The 15,197-nt window shown below is 35.6% G+C and overlaps 1 protein-coding gene across 2 annotated transcripts; it reads left to right on the forward strand.

Annotated features, from left to right (window-relative positions):
* Positions 1–6,296: 6,296 nt before the first annotated feature.
* LOC149667268 (uncharacterized) lies at positions 6,297–13,823 on the forward strand. 2 transcript variants are annotated; one of them, XM_089841368.1, is made up of 10 exons: positions 6,308–6,486; positions 8,790–8,839; positions 11,525–11,742; positions 11,815–11,991; positions 12,053–12,139; positions 12,246–12,293; positions 12,351–12,776; positions 13,022–13,221; positions 13,288–13,444; positions 13,520–13,823. In XM_089841368.1, exons 3-10 carry the CDS (start codon positions 11,532–11,534, stop codon positions 13,741–13,743), a joined length of 1,530 nt encoding a protein of 509 aa, XP_089697494.1. In that variant the 5' UTR covers positions 6,308–6,486; positions 8,790–8,839; positions 11,525–11,531; the 3' UTR covers positions 13,744–13,823. The 2 variants fall into 2 exon arrangements, with proteins under 2 accessions (XP_089697493.1, XP_089697494.1); XM_089841367.1 differs by lacking the exons at positions 11,525–11,742; positions 11,815–11,991; positions 12,053–12,139; ... (3 more) ...; positions 13,288–13,444; positions 13,520–13,823 and having other exon boundaries at positions 6,297–6,486; positions 8,790–11,416.
* Positions 13,824–15,197: the final 1,374 nt, after the last annotated feature.

Here is a 15,197-nt window from a genome sequence, read left to right on the forward strand (position 1 = left end):
GCAATGTTATCTAGCGTTTTGTTGAGGTCAAATAAAAATTCTTGCAAATCATTGTTAGGAGAACGGTAGATACATAAAATCGGGTACATTATTAAACCATTTAATTTTATATCTATATTTTTGGAACTAGAACCACCAATACTTATCAAAGTCTTCAAAGTTAATAGTATTTTTCACAAAGACCACCACGCCGTCACTTCTGTTTGAGTGGTTGGTGGTAGAAATTGTCTGATAGTTGCTAATTTGGAAGTGTTGCGCATTTTTACCCTCTAGCCAACATTCCGTTAATATAATAATATCAAAATTTGCAGACAGTTCATTTAGAAGGAAACAGAGTTCGTCAAAGTTTTTTGCGATACTTCTAATATTCTGATGAAATATTTTAAAGCCGTTTAAATGAGAACAAATTTTTTTATGACATTGAAAAAAATATTTTTAGATATTTGGAAACATTTCATTGTGCGGTAAACCTATGCAGTCGGAAAAGTCAGCAAAATTATTAAAGGGCATCACAATCGGAAAAGGTTTAATATATAATAAATAAGCCGTTACGATGAGCTCAAACGAAGATTCCGAAATGAAGTAACTTTCAGTATTTTAGATCCTTCATCTTTGCGCGTCAAAATGCTTCCATTACTAACCCATACATATTTTATTCCCTTATTTTTTGCACAGGCCTTCGTTTCATACAAAGGTTTTTTTGTCTAAGATGACAAAATTTCATTTACGTAGAATCTTTCAATTTTTAGCGACTGGTGAATATTATTGCAAAAAAGATCTAGTTTGTTAGATCTAGAGTTTTCAAAAAAACTGATCTCTCAACTTAGTCATAGAATTTGACAACTATAGGGTTGCCTATTTTTTTGGTATTTGGAGTGCCGGGTTGGTATTTACGGTAACATTTAACGATTAGATTATTAGAGATTTCTAAATCTAGGATTTTCCCCACAATTTGTACAATTTTTACAGTATCTTCATTTTTAGTCTCTGGGATTCTTGACAACTCTAGACAATTTTTGTTTTGAGTGAATTCCAGATTAGCAACTTTTTCCTCTAAAAATTGGACCTTGTCGTCTAGCTCCTTGTTTTTTAATGCTATTCCGGTAAACTCTTCTTTAACTTCACCCACTGATTTTTTTAAGTCAGACATATTTTGACCGAATTCATAAATTTTATCAGAATTAAATTGCATGGCTCGTTCGAAATCAATAATTTTCAGGTTAATAGTGTCCAACGTATCAAGTTTGTGGGACATCTCATTAATCTTGGCCATTATTTCCCTTAGAACATCACTAGATTGTATTTCACTTACGGGCTGATTCGTTGCTGAGTTTTTTGGTTTAGTCGAATCCGGTTGCTTACACGAGTCACATTTCCAAGCAGTTTTCTTGGCTCCTAACTTTTGTAAATTTTCCTCGGTTTTTAAACTGGTGCATTTAGCATGGTAATAGTTCATACATTCACCAACACATTGAATTATGTCTTTAGTCGTCGTTATTTCGTTATCACAGCTAGCATAGTATTCTGCCATGTTTAAATATATAAAAAACTGCGGCCGTATTCTGCAGAAAAGTTAAGCTCCTCCTTCTGCCCTTGGCTCGCTGGTTGGACCGTCAACCATTGCCCTTGGCCTTTTAATTGGCTACGTCTACCGATGACGTTACATGCCTTGGCTCAGTGATTGGTCCAAATTCCGCGCAGAATCAGATGTAAACTATCAAATTATACACCAAATTCAAAATGTTTTTTCATAAACTGACAATTGAGTTACCGGTTAAATACCGGTTTTAATGGTTGGTTCGGTAACGCTATGTGCTGAACGCACTTACAGCAGACGACATTTCAACCCTTTTCATCAACCTCCCGACGTTGATCGACGTGTCGAGTAAAGTGGTGAGTGTAATTTATGAAGCATTAATTAAATTATGAAGTATTCAGCCAAACTCTTTAATTTTCCCCCTTAAAAATCCGATTTAAATAAAAACACACCATTTAATTCATTTCTTTTATGATTTATTACTTGTTCAGATTGTGTGGCAACTGTCGATCGCAGGAAAGAAGTCACTACAGTAAAAAAGTGAGAGTTCTGATCGCCCGTGGTAACTGAATGGTTAAAGCCTTATTTGAGCACTTAGCATCTCCAAAATCGCAAGAGCAACTCGTTCATGCTCTTGTGGCACTGACAATTTCGCACTTATCATATTCTCATGGAATGGTGTGTTGATGAGCGAGATACACCCATACCCTTTAATCAATATTTATCCTTTCCTCTCTCAGACGAGGCATATCTTCCAACTGCTGACGAACAAGCTTATCCAGAGACTGAGTGTGAAGCCATTTGCGCCTTGCAACTAACACTGGAAGTCACGGATCACCCGCTTAGCGCTTTACAACTACAAATCGACATAACTTGACCAGTAACCATATTTACACCTTCCCAATGAACAGTTACTTGAAAAGTAAGCATTTCAGTATGCAGCAATTGGTATAATCACCCCTTGTGTTTTAAAAGAATTGATTTAATATATGTAGTGCAATATTTAGCATTGCACTCTCCCCAACCTAAAGGCGAACGTCCCGTGAGACCCCAAGTCATTAACATAAGACAAACAAAGCAAAAAAAAAAAACTGAAAAGTAACAAAATATAATGTCAAACATGGTATAAGCATATTAAAGAAAAATCAAATTACGGAAAAGGTTTGGCGCCAAAAAAATTTACAAAAAAAATAAAATACAAGTAATATATACATGTTGTGCACAATTATTAATATTGAGGTGAAATTATGAGCAAGGCATCAGCCGAGATGTTTATTGTTTCTATTTATTTAGGTGTGTATTTTACTAACCCAGTTATTGGGTCACGAGGCCTTAGAGTACGACCTCGAATTTTAGATGGTACCGTAATATTACAATCATCGGCCACTGACTCACTGTCACTAAGTTGTCCCAGATCGTTAGCTTTGAGGATAAAAGTATTCCTTTTATTATATGGTTTTAATTGGGAAACATGATAAGTACCCCGAAGGCGTTTCTTGTTCAATGTTTCCAACCTATACGTTAATTTTGATAACTTTTGGGCAATTTTAAAAGGACCGTCAAATTTCGGAGCTAGCTTTCGCGAAAATTTTTCAGTGGCATCTGAAAGGTAGTGAGTGGCTCGAAGGACCAAATCACCTTCTACATATTCAAAATTTCTATGATCTTTGACATAGTAATATTTTGTGTAATCTGAGCTTCTTTAATATTACTCTGCGCTTTCGTTATGGCTTTGTGCACCTTTGGAATTAATTGCACAGCATATTGTTTAGAAGCATCAGGGGCCTGATAGGCATCTGGCATTTTATCGGGTATTACACTAGTAGCAGTTCTTATATTTCTTCCTAACATCAAATATGCAGGTGTGTACCCGCTTGATTCTTGTACCTTGATGATCGTCTGACAATTATGATGCGATCATCTGGCCTATAGTTTTATTGAAGTTTTCTGTTAAATTTCCCTGGGGACTATACAGGGATGTGAATCGTTGTTTTACTTTTAATTGTTCCATTGTTTGTTTAAAAATCTTACTGACAAATTGTCCTCCGTTATCGGAGACAATGCAAGACGGTAACCCAAAACGAGTAAACACCTCGTCTATTAAATGTTTTAGAATGGGTTTAGTGGTTGTCTTACGTAAAGGAAAATTTTCAACCCATTTTGTTAAATAGTCGGAAACGACTAATATATAACGGAAACCTCGTTTACTTCCGGGATATGGCCCCTTCAAATCTATTGAGATTATCTCAAAGGGTTTTCCAACATTACTGGATATCATTAACCCTGCTGGTTTTTGGGGAGACTTCTTATGTCTTTGACATATCTCACATGACTTACAGTATTTTAATACGTCAACTGTCATTCCAGGCCAGATAAACTGACTCTGGATTGTTTTAAGAGTCTTTTTCACCCCAAAATGCCCAGCAGAGGGTATATCATGGCATATATGGAGAATTCTCCCTTTTAATGGATCTGGTATAATTATTTTTAAACTATCCCAACCATGTTCCGACTTTCCGGTATCTTGGTATAATAGGTTATTTCTAACCTCACAAAGAGGAGTCATTTTGATCACGTATGATTATATATTGGCATCTTTAATATCATCAAATTTGTAAATTCTTATTTAGACACTCTATCAAAAACCAAGTTGATTATCTTCAGTTTGATATTTTTCTATTTCCTCTTTATCATAAAGCACAGGAGGGGCGATCTACTGGGGTAGATCTTATTGTTTCTAAAACCCCTTCTGTCGCTTCAGTTGTATACCCTGGGTCTTGTTCGGATATTCGCGAAAGGGCGTCCGCGACTTGATTTTCTTTACCGGGTATATGGGTGATTATCATATCAAATGCCTGTAATTTTGCGTTCCACCTAGCAAATTTAAGGGTGGGATCTGGCGCGGTGTAAAGCCAACGCAAGGCACTATGGTCTGAATATACCTCAAACCTGGTTCCTTCGATATATGGTCGAAACTTTTCTACTGCCCATACTACCGCCATACATTCTTTCTCTGTTGTTGAATATTTGCGCTCGGTTGCGCTGAGCGATTTTCTCGCGTATTGTACGACGTGTTTTTTTCCATTTATTCTTTGGGATAATACAGCACCGAGTCCAACGTTAGAAGCATCGGTATGTATTATAAATGGAAAATTATAATCGGGTGAAGTTAACACCGGGGCAGTAGATAATTGATCTTTTAAGTTTAAAAATGCCATTTGTTGTTTATCAGACCATTTCCACGGGGTATCATTTCTTAGTAATTCATTTAAGGGACTAGCAATTTTGGAAAAATCTTTCACGAAACGTCGATAGTACGACGCCATCCCTAGGAAACATCTTAATTGTTTTATATTAGTTGGTGTTTGAAATTCTCTCATCACAAGGGTTTTTTCTCGTTCTACCTTAATTCCTTCTTTTGATACTATATGACCTAATATTTTACTTTCAAGACGACAAAAATGAGTTTTAGAAGCTGTGATGGTTAAGCCAGCGTTCATTAGTCTATTAAATACATCTTCTAGGGTTGCGATATGTTCCCTAAAAGTGGAAGATGCTACTATTAGATCATCAAGGTAGGCACATACCACTTTATTTGTTAGGTCGGCGAATAGGTTATTAACAAGTCTCTGAAAGGTAGCAGGGGCGTTTGTAAGCCCAAACATTAATACCTTCGGCCTAAATAAGCCTCTGTGGCAGACAAATGCTGCGTAATCTCTGTGAGGTTCGTATAATGGGACTTGCCAATAAGCTGATCACATATCTAAGTTCGTAATGAACTGGGGTTTATTGAATGAGTCCAAGATATCATCGACACGTGGCATGGGGTATGAATCTTTTCTAGTTATTTTATTTAAATTTCTGTAGTCAATGCACATCCGCCAATCTTCTTTTTGTTCTTGAATATTAAAGGGTTTTGGTACCAATAATGTGGGAGAGGCCCACGGTGAAAAACACGGTTCGATGAGATCTTGGTCTAACATTTCGTCTATCTGTTCATCTAAGATTGACCGCTTGTGAGGAGAAAATCTATATGGGGGTCGCGAAATAGGTCGGTTATCCCCAACATCAATATAATGCTCTATGAGCGAGGTTCTACCTGGGGTTCTCGTAAAAATAGTCTGATATTACCTGACTAACCGTTCCAACACACGTTTATCCGTTAATTGTAAAGGGGCTTCATTTAAAGCCATTTTAATTCCTTCTTCGTCAATCACAGGAGTGACGGGCGATTTTAAATTATTCAATTTGGGTTCAGAGTTCATATTTCGAGGGATATCTGATACGAATGAATATTTAGTATCCCAGGTAGCAATTCAACGTGTGAATTTAGTTGATATCTGGTGTAAGTCGTTTATATAACGTGTTACGTTTTTATGAAACGATGTAAAAACGTTTATTTTTAGTCATAAAAACACCAGCTTTGAAAGCGTTTACTTTGAGAGAAGATTAAACGTTTTGTAAACGTTCATGTTTGGTTTCATAAAAACGAGAAATTAATGTGCAGATTGCAATGGTATATTAAACGTTTATATGACGTAGTTGAAATAGGAAACGAAGTCGTTGACTATTAGTACAGTTTTTAACGTTTATATAACGTATTTTTCAAAACAAGTACTACCCTTTTTAGTAAAGTGCGTCATTCTCTACGTTTTTTTCCACGAAAAAAGGTATATAAAGGGTAAAGGGGGAGGCGAGGCATGGGTTAGGGGGTTATTTTTTTCTTCATTCTTGATTTTTTTTAGCGCTCTACCTCCTCCCACCTCGTGGTCATTGCAGTATCTTAGGGCTCTGGGTACAGTAGTTCAGTTTCTCGCTCTGTTAGGAAGATGTTTTAATTAAATGTCGGTTGTAAGAATTCCGTAGTACTTTCTATTCTGCACCTTTTAAATTTAACCTAGTCTTCATTCGACCATCAAGACAGTTAATAATTGAAAATCATAACAAAAGTAAGTTAGAAAATATTTTTTATTATTTTTTAAATACATCAAATAATTATGGGGCTGCCATTAAATACCGTAAAATACTGATCTATGATAAAATAAGCGGAATATCAATAACAGCATATTAACTTCAGTTCGTAAAACAACGGCTTAGTTTTAGTCCAAAATCATGTATAAATATGGCGCCATTTTTGTCCACAATCGTGCAAAAAATGGCGCCATAAGAAGACATATTAAGATCAGAGAGGGTAAGCTTCTAGGAGGACAACAAGGACTTCGGATCCTTTGTTAGGGGGTGTTACACGCGGTTGGGGTTTCCCGGCGAGAAAATCGTTTTAAAGGCGAATCTCTTAAAGGGAGGGTGAAGTAGAAAATCAAGTGATTTTTTATCGATTCTTCTACTAAATATAAGACCAGTCTGCATAGTAAAACATTCAGGAAATACTTCCGAATGGTTTTAAAATTCAAATTAGGTTCAGATTTTAAGGATAATTTTAAAGAAGGTCCTCCGGCCAATCGCGTAGCGCCCTGCCTTTTCATTAACAAAATTCTCGTGGCACGTTCCGTTTTGAATGAAATTTATCACGAGATTTGATAAAATTAAAAGGCAGGGCGTTACGCGATTGGTCGGAGGACCTTCTTTAAAATTATCCTTAAAATCTGAACCTAATTTGAATTTTAAAATCATTCGGAAGTATTTCCTGAATGTTTTACTATGCAGACTGGTCTTATATTTAGTAGAAGAATCGATAAAAAATCACTTGATTTTCTACTTCACCCTCCCTTTAAGCCGTTTTCCATTGGTTGCTAGTAGCAATCCACCGCCAAAGAGCGGTATAAACAAGGAGGATGTAATCTTCCACTGTAATAAACACCGAGGCATAGGTACAATCATAAGTAATACATAGTTTACAGGCGTGGAGGATTCATACCATTTGCACAAGGAGACCTGGCAACTTATAGTGTAAAATAGCAGACGATTTTACACTCTAAGTGGCTTGGTCTCCTGGTGTTAATGGTAGGAATCCTCCACGCCTGTAAACTAGGTATATGATAATTATATGTATGACTCCTGCAATATCCACAATGCTTTACGCTCTAGATTTAATGGTATATTAATACGATATTTTATCGTGTACTTTCTAAGGAGTTTATAGTTGATTTCCGTAAATGAAGTTATATCTCCGAAACAAAATATCATTAAGATTAAATTCAAGTTGCCACACTTATAGTAGTTATATTACTCGTGGTAGTACAACGTTATTATTTTTGACTAATTTACCGCATGGAAAATGCAAATAGAAGACTGAATAGATAGTTTTCACACATGGAGGATTTACATCAGGAGGCCAGGCTAACTGGAGGAAAAAATCAGACGTGTTTTTGCCCTCCAGGTAGCCCGGCCTCCTGGTGTAATCGGTATGAATTCTCCATGTGTGAAAACTATCTATATAGGAAAGAATTGTCTAGTAATCGCAGGATTTGGGAAAGTTCGAAGTACTACGTAAGCAAACGTCGTTCCCTTCTATCTCTGGGCCCAGTGTCATCCCCCTACGTGGCGCGTACAGTTTCCCCTCTTCCAAGAGCGTCGCTCAAAGGGTGGGATGGAAACACAGTCGATAGAGTAATGTCAGTTCTACGTATGCAAAAGTCATACCCTTCTATCTCTTAGCTCAGTGTCAATCACCTACCAGGCGCGTACAGTATCCCCTCTTACAAAAGCGCGCCTAGAGGGAGGGATACACAGTCTAGTCCCCTCTCTACTGACACTACTTTATACTCGGTTTTAGTCCGAATTTTGGTACACTATTTTTTTTTCTATGAGAAATTAAATTATGTATTCATACTCACCAGTTTTTCCCTACCCTTAATTCCCACTGAAACCGTGTACAAAGTAAATGAGATTGTGAATTAAAAAATCTAAACCCAAACAAGCATTGTTTTCATTTCGAAAAAATAAGCCGTTAAGCCCTCCCCCCCCCCAAATTGGCCTACAAAAAAGTTTATAGAGTAATTTCTTTCCCACATGTGCATTAACGTCATAACCCTTTATCTCTTACCTTAGTGATATCCTCCTTCCGGGGGTAAATAATGCTCTCTCTTACTTACAAAGTTGACCTCAACGTTGGGGTTACACAGTTCACGCCCCTCTCTACCGAAATTACTCTATAGAAAATTCCCCTCTTCGTGCTTTCTCCTCCTAGGGTTTATGCAGCAAAAAATTATTCGTGCTAGCGCCAGTCTGCCTAATTGCCTATCCGCCAATGATTTGCAAAGCCTAATCTGTTGTCAAAAAAAAATTATTTCAGGTTAACGAAATTTTGGGATATTTCGCACACCAATTCAAGTATTTGGAAAAGTAAGCCTAACTGTGTTGTATTTAACTATATTACTTAAATTAGCCTACAAGGTTTTTAACAACAATCATTGATTTAAATCTAAAATCAAAGCCACTACACGACACGCACGCTCAAAATGAAGCGTTATGGGGTTTCGAAAAGACAAAAAATTAGAAATATAACCGCTAACGTAAACAAACAAATTAGAGAATTAGTAACCAGTTCAAATAATCAAGTTTTACCAAACCAACAAGGAAAAGACATAATTTTAAATCCATCAAATTTTGAGACCGTAGAAGAAAGCCTAGCTAGTTTTGAAACCCAATCCTTTTTAACCAATCAATCGAAATTGTCTCATTCTGAGATTGAAATGGGCATGGATGAGAATTCAGATACTCATTTCGACGATAATCAGGATTATATAAGTAGTGAGAATGATGAAAATAGTTTGAATATGGATTTTTCTTCTTCTGATTCAGAATCAAATGACAGTGAAGATTTAATTCCAGATTTACGCGACGCCCTAAAGCAATGGGCCCTAAAGTATAGAATCAGCCATGCCTCGTTAAATGACTTGCTAAAGATTTTAAAACCACACCACCCCTTTCTACCATTAGATTCACGCACAGTATTAGAACATACAGGAGGGCAGGCACTTGAAGTTGACAAATTAGACAATGGGCTATACTACCACATGGGCTTAGCAAACGGGCTTTTGGAAAAATTAAAAAATGGATTTAGAAGTGGTACGGGCAATGTAAATGTTCTAAATTTAATGTTCAACATTGATGGTATTCCAGTTTATAAGAGTACCTATTCAGATTTCTGGCCTATCTTAGCTAGATGCTGCGAAACAAAAGACTCGGGGCCATTTGTTGTTGGTCTCTTTCTAGGTAATGGAAAACCAAAAACTATTGGGTTATATTTTAAAAAATTCGTTGCTGAATTGATTCAGCTATATCAGTCTGGGCTAAAATTTGGTGACAGGACATACAAAGTGGAAATTGGGCCTTTTATATGTGATGCTCCAGCTAAAGCATACATAAAGTGTATTAAAAACCACAATGGGTATTTCGGTTGTGATTATTGTGACCAGAGAGGTGAATATTTTGGACGGGTTGTTTTTAATTTGACAGATGCACGTTTAAGAACTGACACTAGTTTTCGAAATAAAACGCAAATTGAACATCACAACCTAGACGATTCACCTCTTCTGGATTTGCCAATTGATATGATAAAAAATATTCCTATTGACTACATGCATTTAGTTTGTTTGGGATGTGTAAAGAGAATAGTAAAATATTTATCCAAAACTAAGTCTCCAGTTAAGCAACCCCCGCATATTCTTCACGAAGTATCTTTGAAGTTGAAAACATTCGCTGAGTTTACCCCTGTTGAGTTTTCTAGAAAGCCGCGAGGACTAGATGAAGTTGACAAATGGAAAGCAACAGAATTCAGGCAGTTCTTGTTGTATACAGGAGTGTTTGCTTTTAGGGGCCTTCTACCAAACAATTTGGTCGATCATTTTCAGTTATTACATTGTGCCATTACAATCTTGTGCCAAAAAAATCCTTCAAATGATATGATAGACTATGCTGGTTCACTTCTTGTTAACTTTGTTGAAGTTGCAGATCAATTTTATGGCAAAGAAATGCATGTTTATAATATTCACAATCTTGTTCACTTATCTGACCATGTCAAAAAATATGGAGGCTTGGACAATTTTTCTGCATTCCCATTTGAATCCTTTCTAGGTCATTTAAAAAAGTTGGTTAGGTCACCCTATAAACCCCTTCAGCAGGTGGTATTGAGACTGCATGAACTAAAAGGCCTAAAAAAGCAACCATTAAGTGAGACGCAATTACTTAGATTGGAAACTCAGTTAGCGCATAATGAAGGTCCTATGATTAATAATGTTCAAGGATTGCAGTTCCGAAAATTACTATATAAGGGATTCGTTTATAGAAATAGAGTTCCAGACAACTGTTTGTCTCTAAAAACAGGGGAAGTTATTCTTGTAGAGAATATTATTAAAATAAGACAAAGCCAAGATGTCGTTCTTGTAGGGAAATGTTTTATCCATTCCGGTAATGCTTATACTTATCCTTGTCCCTCTACCAATCTTGGAATTAAACGAGTTTCAAGGCTATCAAAGTTGCAATCGTGGTCTGTTGATTTGATTGACCGAAAGTGCTTTTACATGCCCATTTCTGAAAATCCTCTAACTGCCATTTCAGTTCCTCTCCTTCATTCAAATGACATATAAATTTATGTTTTCAGATTAAGGAGTTAGTATATATATAGGGTGTATCTTTAAATGGTGGTATTACCGAACAACTGAGGTCTATAATTTAAATCGACCGTATAAATGCAGCGCAATTAAAATAAGAGCCAAATCTGACACGGGCCAATTTTACAATAAAAAATTACTTGAAACTCGCACTTTACGAAACCTAGCAATTCAATTTAAATTACATTTGAGTTTTAATTCCTTACTTAAATTTAAGGTATTATCCATAAAAACTGTAATCCTAACTTGAAAACGGTGGCCCGGACGACAAAATGTCATAGAACTCACCGTAGTTCGGTATTAGCATCATTTTAGAATCACCCTGTATATTAGAAAATAGTAAAAAGTATATATATATATATATATATATATATATATATATATATATATATATATATATATATATTGGTGTAAGGTAAACTATGTTCAAAGTTGTGGAGTTTGCTGAAGTAAATGAGAGTGGAGAGCGGGAGTGTGGGGTGATACATGAGCAATGGCTTGATGCTTCAAAAAAAACTTGCTTCTGGCCACCATTTAAGTCAAATGATAGAATAATAAAAGCCATCATTAATGCTGAAAGTCCGAAAGAAAAGTGGAAAATTTATGAATTACAAAGAATAGTATTTGAAAGCAGTAAGTTTGGTGAATGCAGATTTTTAATATTTTTTATCATGAGCCGTTATTAAATACTATAATGAATTTTAGATAATTACAAAGAAGCCGAAAATAAATCGAAACTTTTCGAAGTAAGTTCAGATGTGGGAGAGAGAACTGAATCTGAGGAACAGAATGAACCATTAAACCGGAAGAGAAAGCAGACTACACGCACAAAGGAAGCGTGTTTCGATTCAGGGTATATAGTAAGCGATGAAGACGAAGATGGTATGGACCTTTTATAAATTTTAATTTATAGATTTAAATAAATTTAATTTCATGTATTTAGTACTCCATGGACCATCTTTAAAGAAAAGGAAACTCTCCCCTCGAAAGAATGTTAACCTGCCGAAACCCGCAGCATTTCCAAGCGCAGGTGTTAAAAATATATTTAATGAAGTTGCACAGTTTTTAATGATAGCTTTGAATAGAAAGAAGGTAACTAAAAAAGAGTAATGTATGTACCTAAAATGTATTTTTAGGTGTTAGAAGAGATTTAAGCACTATTTCTACTGATTACAATGAGAATGGTAAGTTAATACACTTGGAATAGAAGTGACGGAATTCTAATTTAATGATTTTCATAGAATTTGAGGCTGACACAAATTCACCAACTACCACTGCAGTCTCCTTTCTTGGACTCTCAAATGTGACAAGTAGATCAAAGGAAAATCATGCCAGTGGTGCTTTACCTGATAATATACCATCATATTCTGCTAAATCGTGCTCTCCAAGAGAAAATACTTCCTGTGGTCAAGTATTAAATGACCAACAACGCTGCTCGAATTTGAATAGTGAAAGTCCAGGCTTTACCACTCCACCAAGAGGTTCACGGGGGATATTAAACGTCACTCAAACAGAATGCTTGGACGCAGAATCAAATTCCACGGCTAAAATGGGGCCTACATTTAATACAGCAAGTTCTTCTAGAGATATAACCAGAATTTATGTACCACCTACAACTGATTTTAAAACGACTGTTAGACCAACAAACCATTTTTCTTCGGAGTCAAGTAGGTCCAATAATTAAATTCTCGCTGTCGAAAGGTCCTTTATAGGGAGGATGAAGAGAAAAATGAAGTGAATTTTTATTGATTCTTCTACTTATTATGAGATCCATCTGTATATAGAATCCATAAAAATTAAATTCATTTTCCGCTTCACCCTCCCTTTAAAAGGAATACTACCAATATATTTGTAAATTTTAGTATTTTAATAATCCTTCAATTTGTAAAATTTGATAACTCTCTAATGACAGGTTTTCTAAAGATTTTGAAATATTTGGAATACATAAAACATCAAGTTGAAGTAAACACATCCCTTCTAAATAAAATAGTTGTGGATAACGAACCAACATCAAAAATAGACCTCGATCATTTAGACTTGCCAATAAATTCTACTGATGGGTTGGCAGCTTTGGAAGAGTTTTTGAATCTAAAGGAAAATCAAGGAATTTTGGTAAGGATTCTTTTATACTAAAGTGATAATTAAGTTGATTTTGGGTTTTATTTTTTTTATATCCAGATCTCTTATCTTGGTGGAATTGGTGGTAAATCTCTAGGCGACTGCACTCGAAGAATTCTTAGCGCATTAATGACAGACTATCTTGGCGAAAAAATTAATTGGGCTGGCCACAAAAAATTGGCCTTCAAAGACATGAAAATTAAGGAAATAGCTATTTGTAAGCGGAAATTTATCATAATTTTTTAAATACCATTGAATTTACAAATATTATGAAAACATTTTTCTTCATCAGGTGCTGTACGGTCTAACAACGTATTCAAAACTGCTCCTGAACGTGAAATTGAGGAAATAATTAAGGATTGGTTAAAGCAATCGTTCACTAGGCTGAACAATAAATTGCGGTCAGAGAAGAAAAAGGAACAAAGAAAATTGCAAGAAAGGGAAAAACTACCGGACACCACTGAAGGGAATGGTGAAGAAGCTGATCGATTATTTCAAACAATAATACGAAACTAAGAAATTTCCATTAAAATGTACCTTTTAGTGCAAAATTACATGACTTGTATCAAATATTTAAAAATAAACTTTGAACTTAATATTGTTTCTTTAGTTTCACATAAAAAAAGGAACCCTATTTATTGTATTACGGGAAAGCCAATTATAAGTGTAATAAGGAAAAGCCTACAACTAGGCTTAAATGAACGTGTATAATGGGTCAAATATACAGATTTGGAAGGTATTTATGACGTGTATATTGAGTCAAATATACCGTTTATGGAACGTATTTAAAACGTGTATATTGAGTCAAATATACCGTTTATGGAACGTATTTAAAACGTGTATATTGAGTCAAATATGGAATTGTTTTACACATGTTTCTAACGTGTATTTTGAGTTAAATACGCATTTTATGAAACGAATCTATTACGTGTAAATTGAGTCGAATAAAACGTCCATAGATGGTTAATATTTAGTTGACTATATTCGTTAATAAAACGTCATTTGCAACGTTTAATAAACCGTGTTTTGAGGTGACATGGTTGACGTTTTCTTGACGTTAGCAAAGCCGTTTCAAATTGACGGTATCTCAACGTATAATAAACGACTTTTTGCTACCTGGGATGTATATTTTCTGGGAAAGAAAATTCATTTTTACCGTAATCTACGAGCATTCCCACATGTTTTAAAATAGCTTTTCCTAGGATACAATCATATCCTATACCACTTACATAGGTGGCCTCGAATTCGATTTGTTTTCGGGGTAACCCAAACTGAAGTTTTACTGCACCATCAGTAGCGATTAATGAATTATCTGGTTGCCTTAATGCAAAACAGTTGTCTAAAGTTTTAAATCCCTGATTTTCGATTAACGTTTTAAGACTACTATTAACAACGATATGTGTGGAACCTGAATCTATTAAAGCTAAGCATGGAAGGTTCCCTAGGTAAATTTTTACAAAGTCCAGTCCTAGTTGAAGAGTTTTAGATTTTAGTATTTCTTTTCCTTCCACGCTTTTCTCGGGGTTTTTTGTTACTGATTGGATACGGCCCGACTCTCCCCGCTTGAGTTTGGCCTTTCTTCGTTTCCCAATGACGAACGATCATTATTATTAGGACAAAAAGGTTTTGAGTGTCCGAATTCATTACATTTATAGCATTTTAAATTTGTGTTTCCCATGTTTCTTTTATTTGACATGGCGGAGGAACGAGAATTACGACAAGCGGAGTAGTTAGAAACGTTTTTGTAAAAGCATTATCCTTTGAGTGATTTGTTTTTCCACAATGTTTACATTGAGGGAGAGTCCCAGCACTTGAAATATTTTGATGGTATACCACCTTCGCTGGAATAGAAGGCGGTGGGGGAGCGTTAGTAGCTGACTCGCTTTTCTTTTCATTTCTTTCACATCTCTCTACTCCAATGGCGACATCTACCAAATCGCGAACATTGTCAAACGATTTGACTACCAATA

The sequence above is a fragment of the Phalangium opilio genome, unplaced genomic scaffold (assembly GCF_054372755.1).
Source record: "Phalangium opilio isolate 3A_F unplaced genomic scaffold, DU_Popi_V2 ptg000059l_1, whole genome shotgun sequence".
Lineage (NCBI taxonomy): Eukaryota > Metazoa > Arthropoda > Arachnida > Opiliones > Phalangiidae > Phalangium > Phalangium opilio.

Bases quoted from the DNA above. Each gene is read 5' to 3' on its own strand.
- LOC149667268 (XM_089841367.1), top strand. From the start codon at position 8,956: ATGAAGCGTTATGGGGTTTCGAAAAGACAAAAAATTAGAAATATAACC.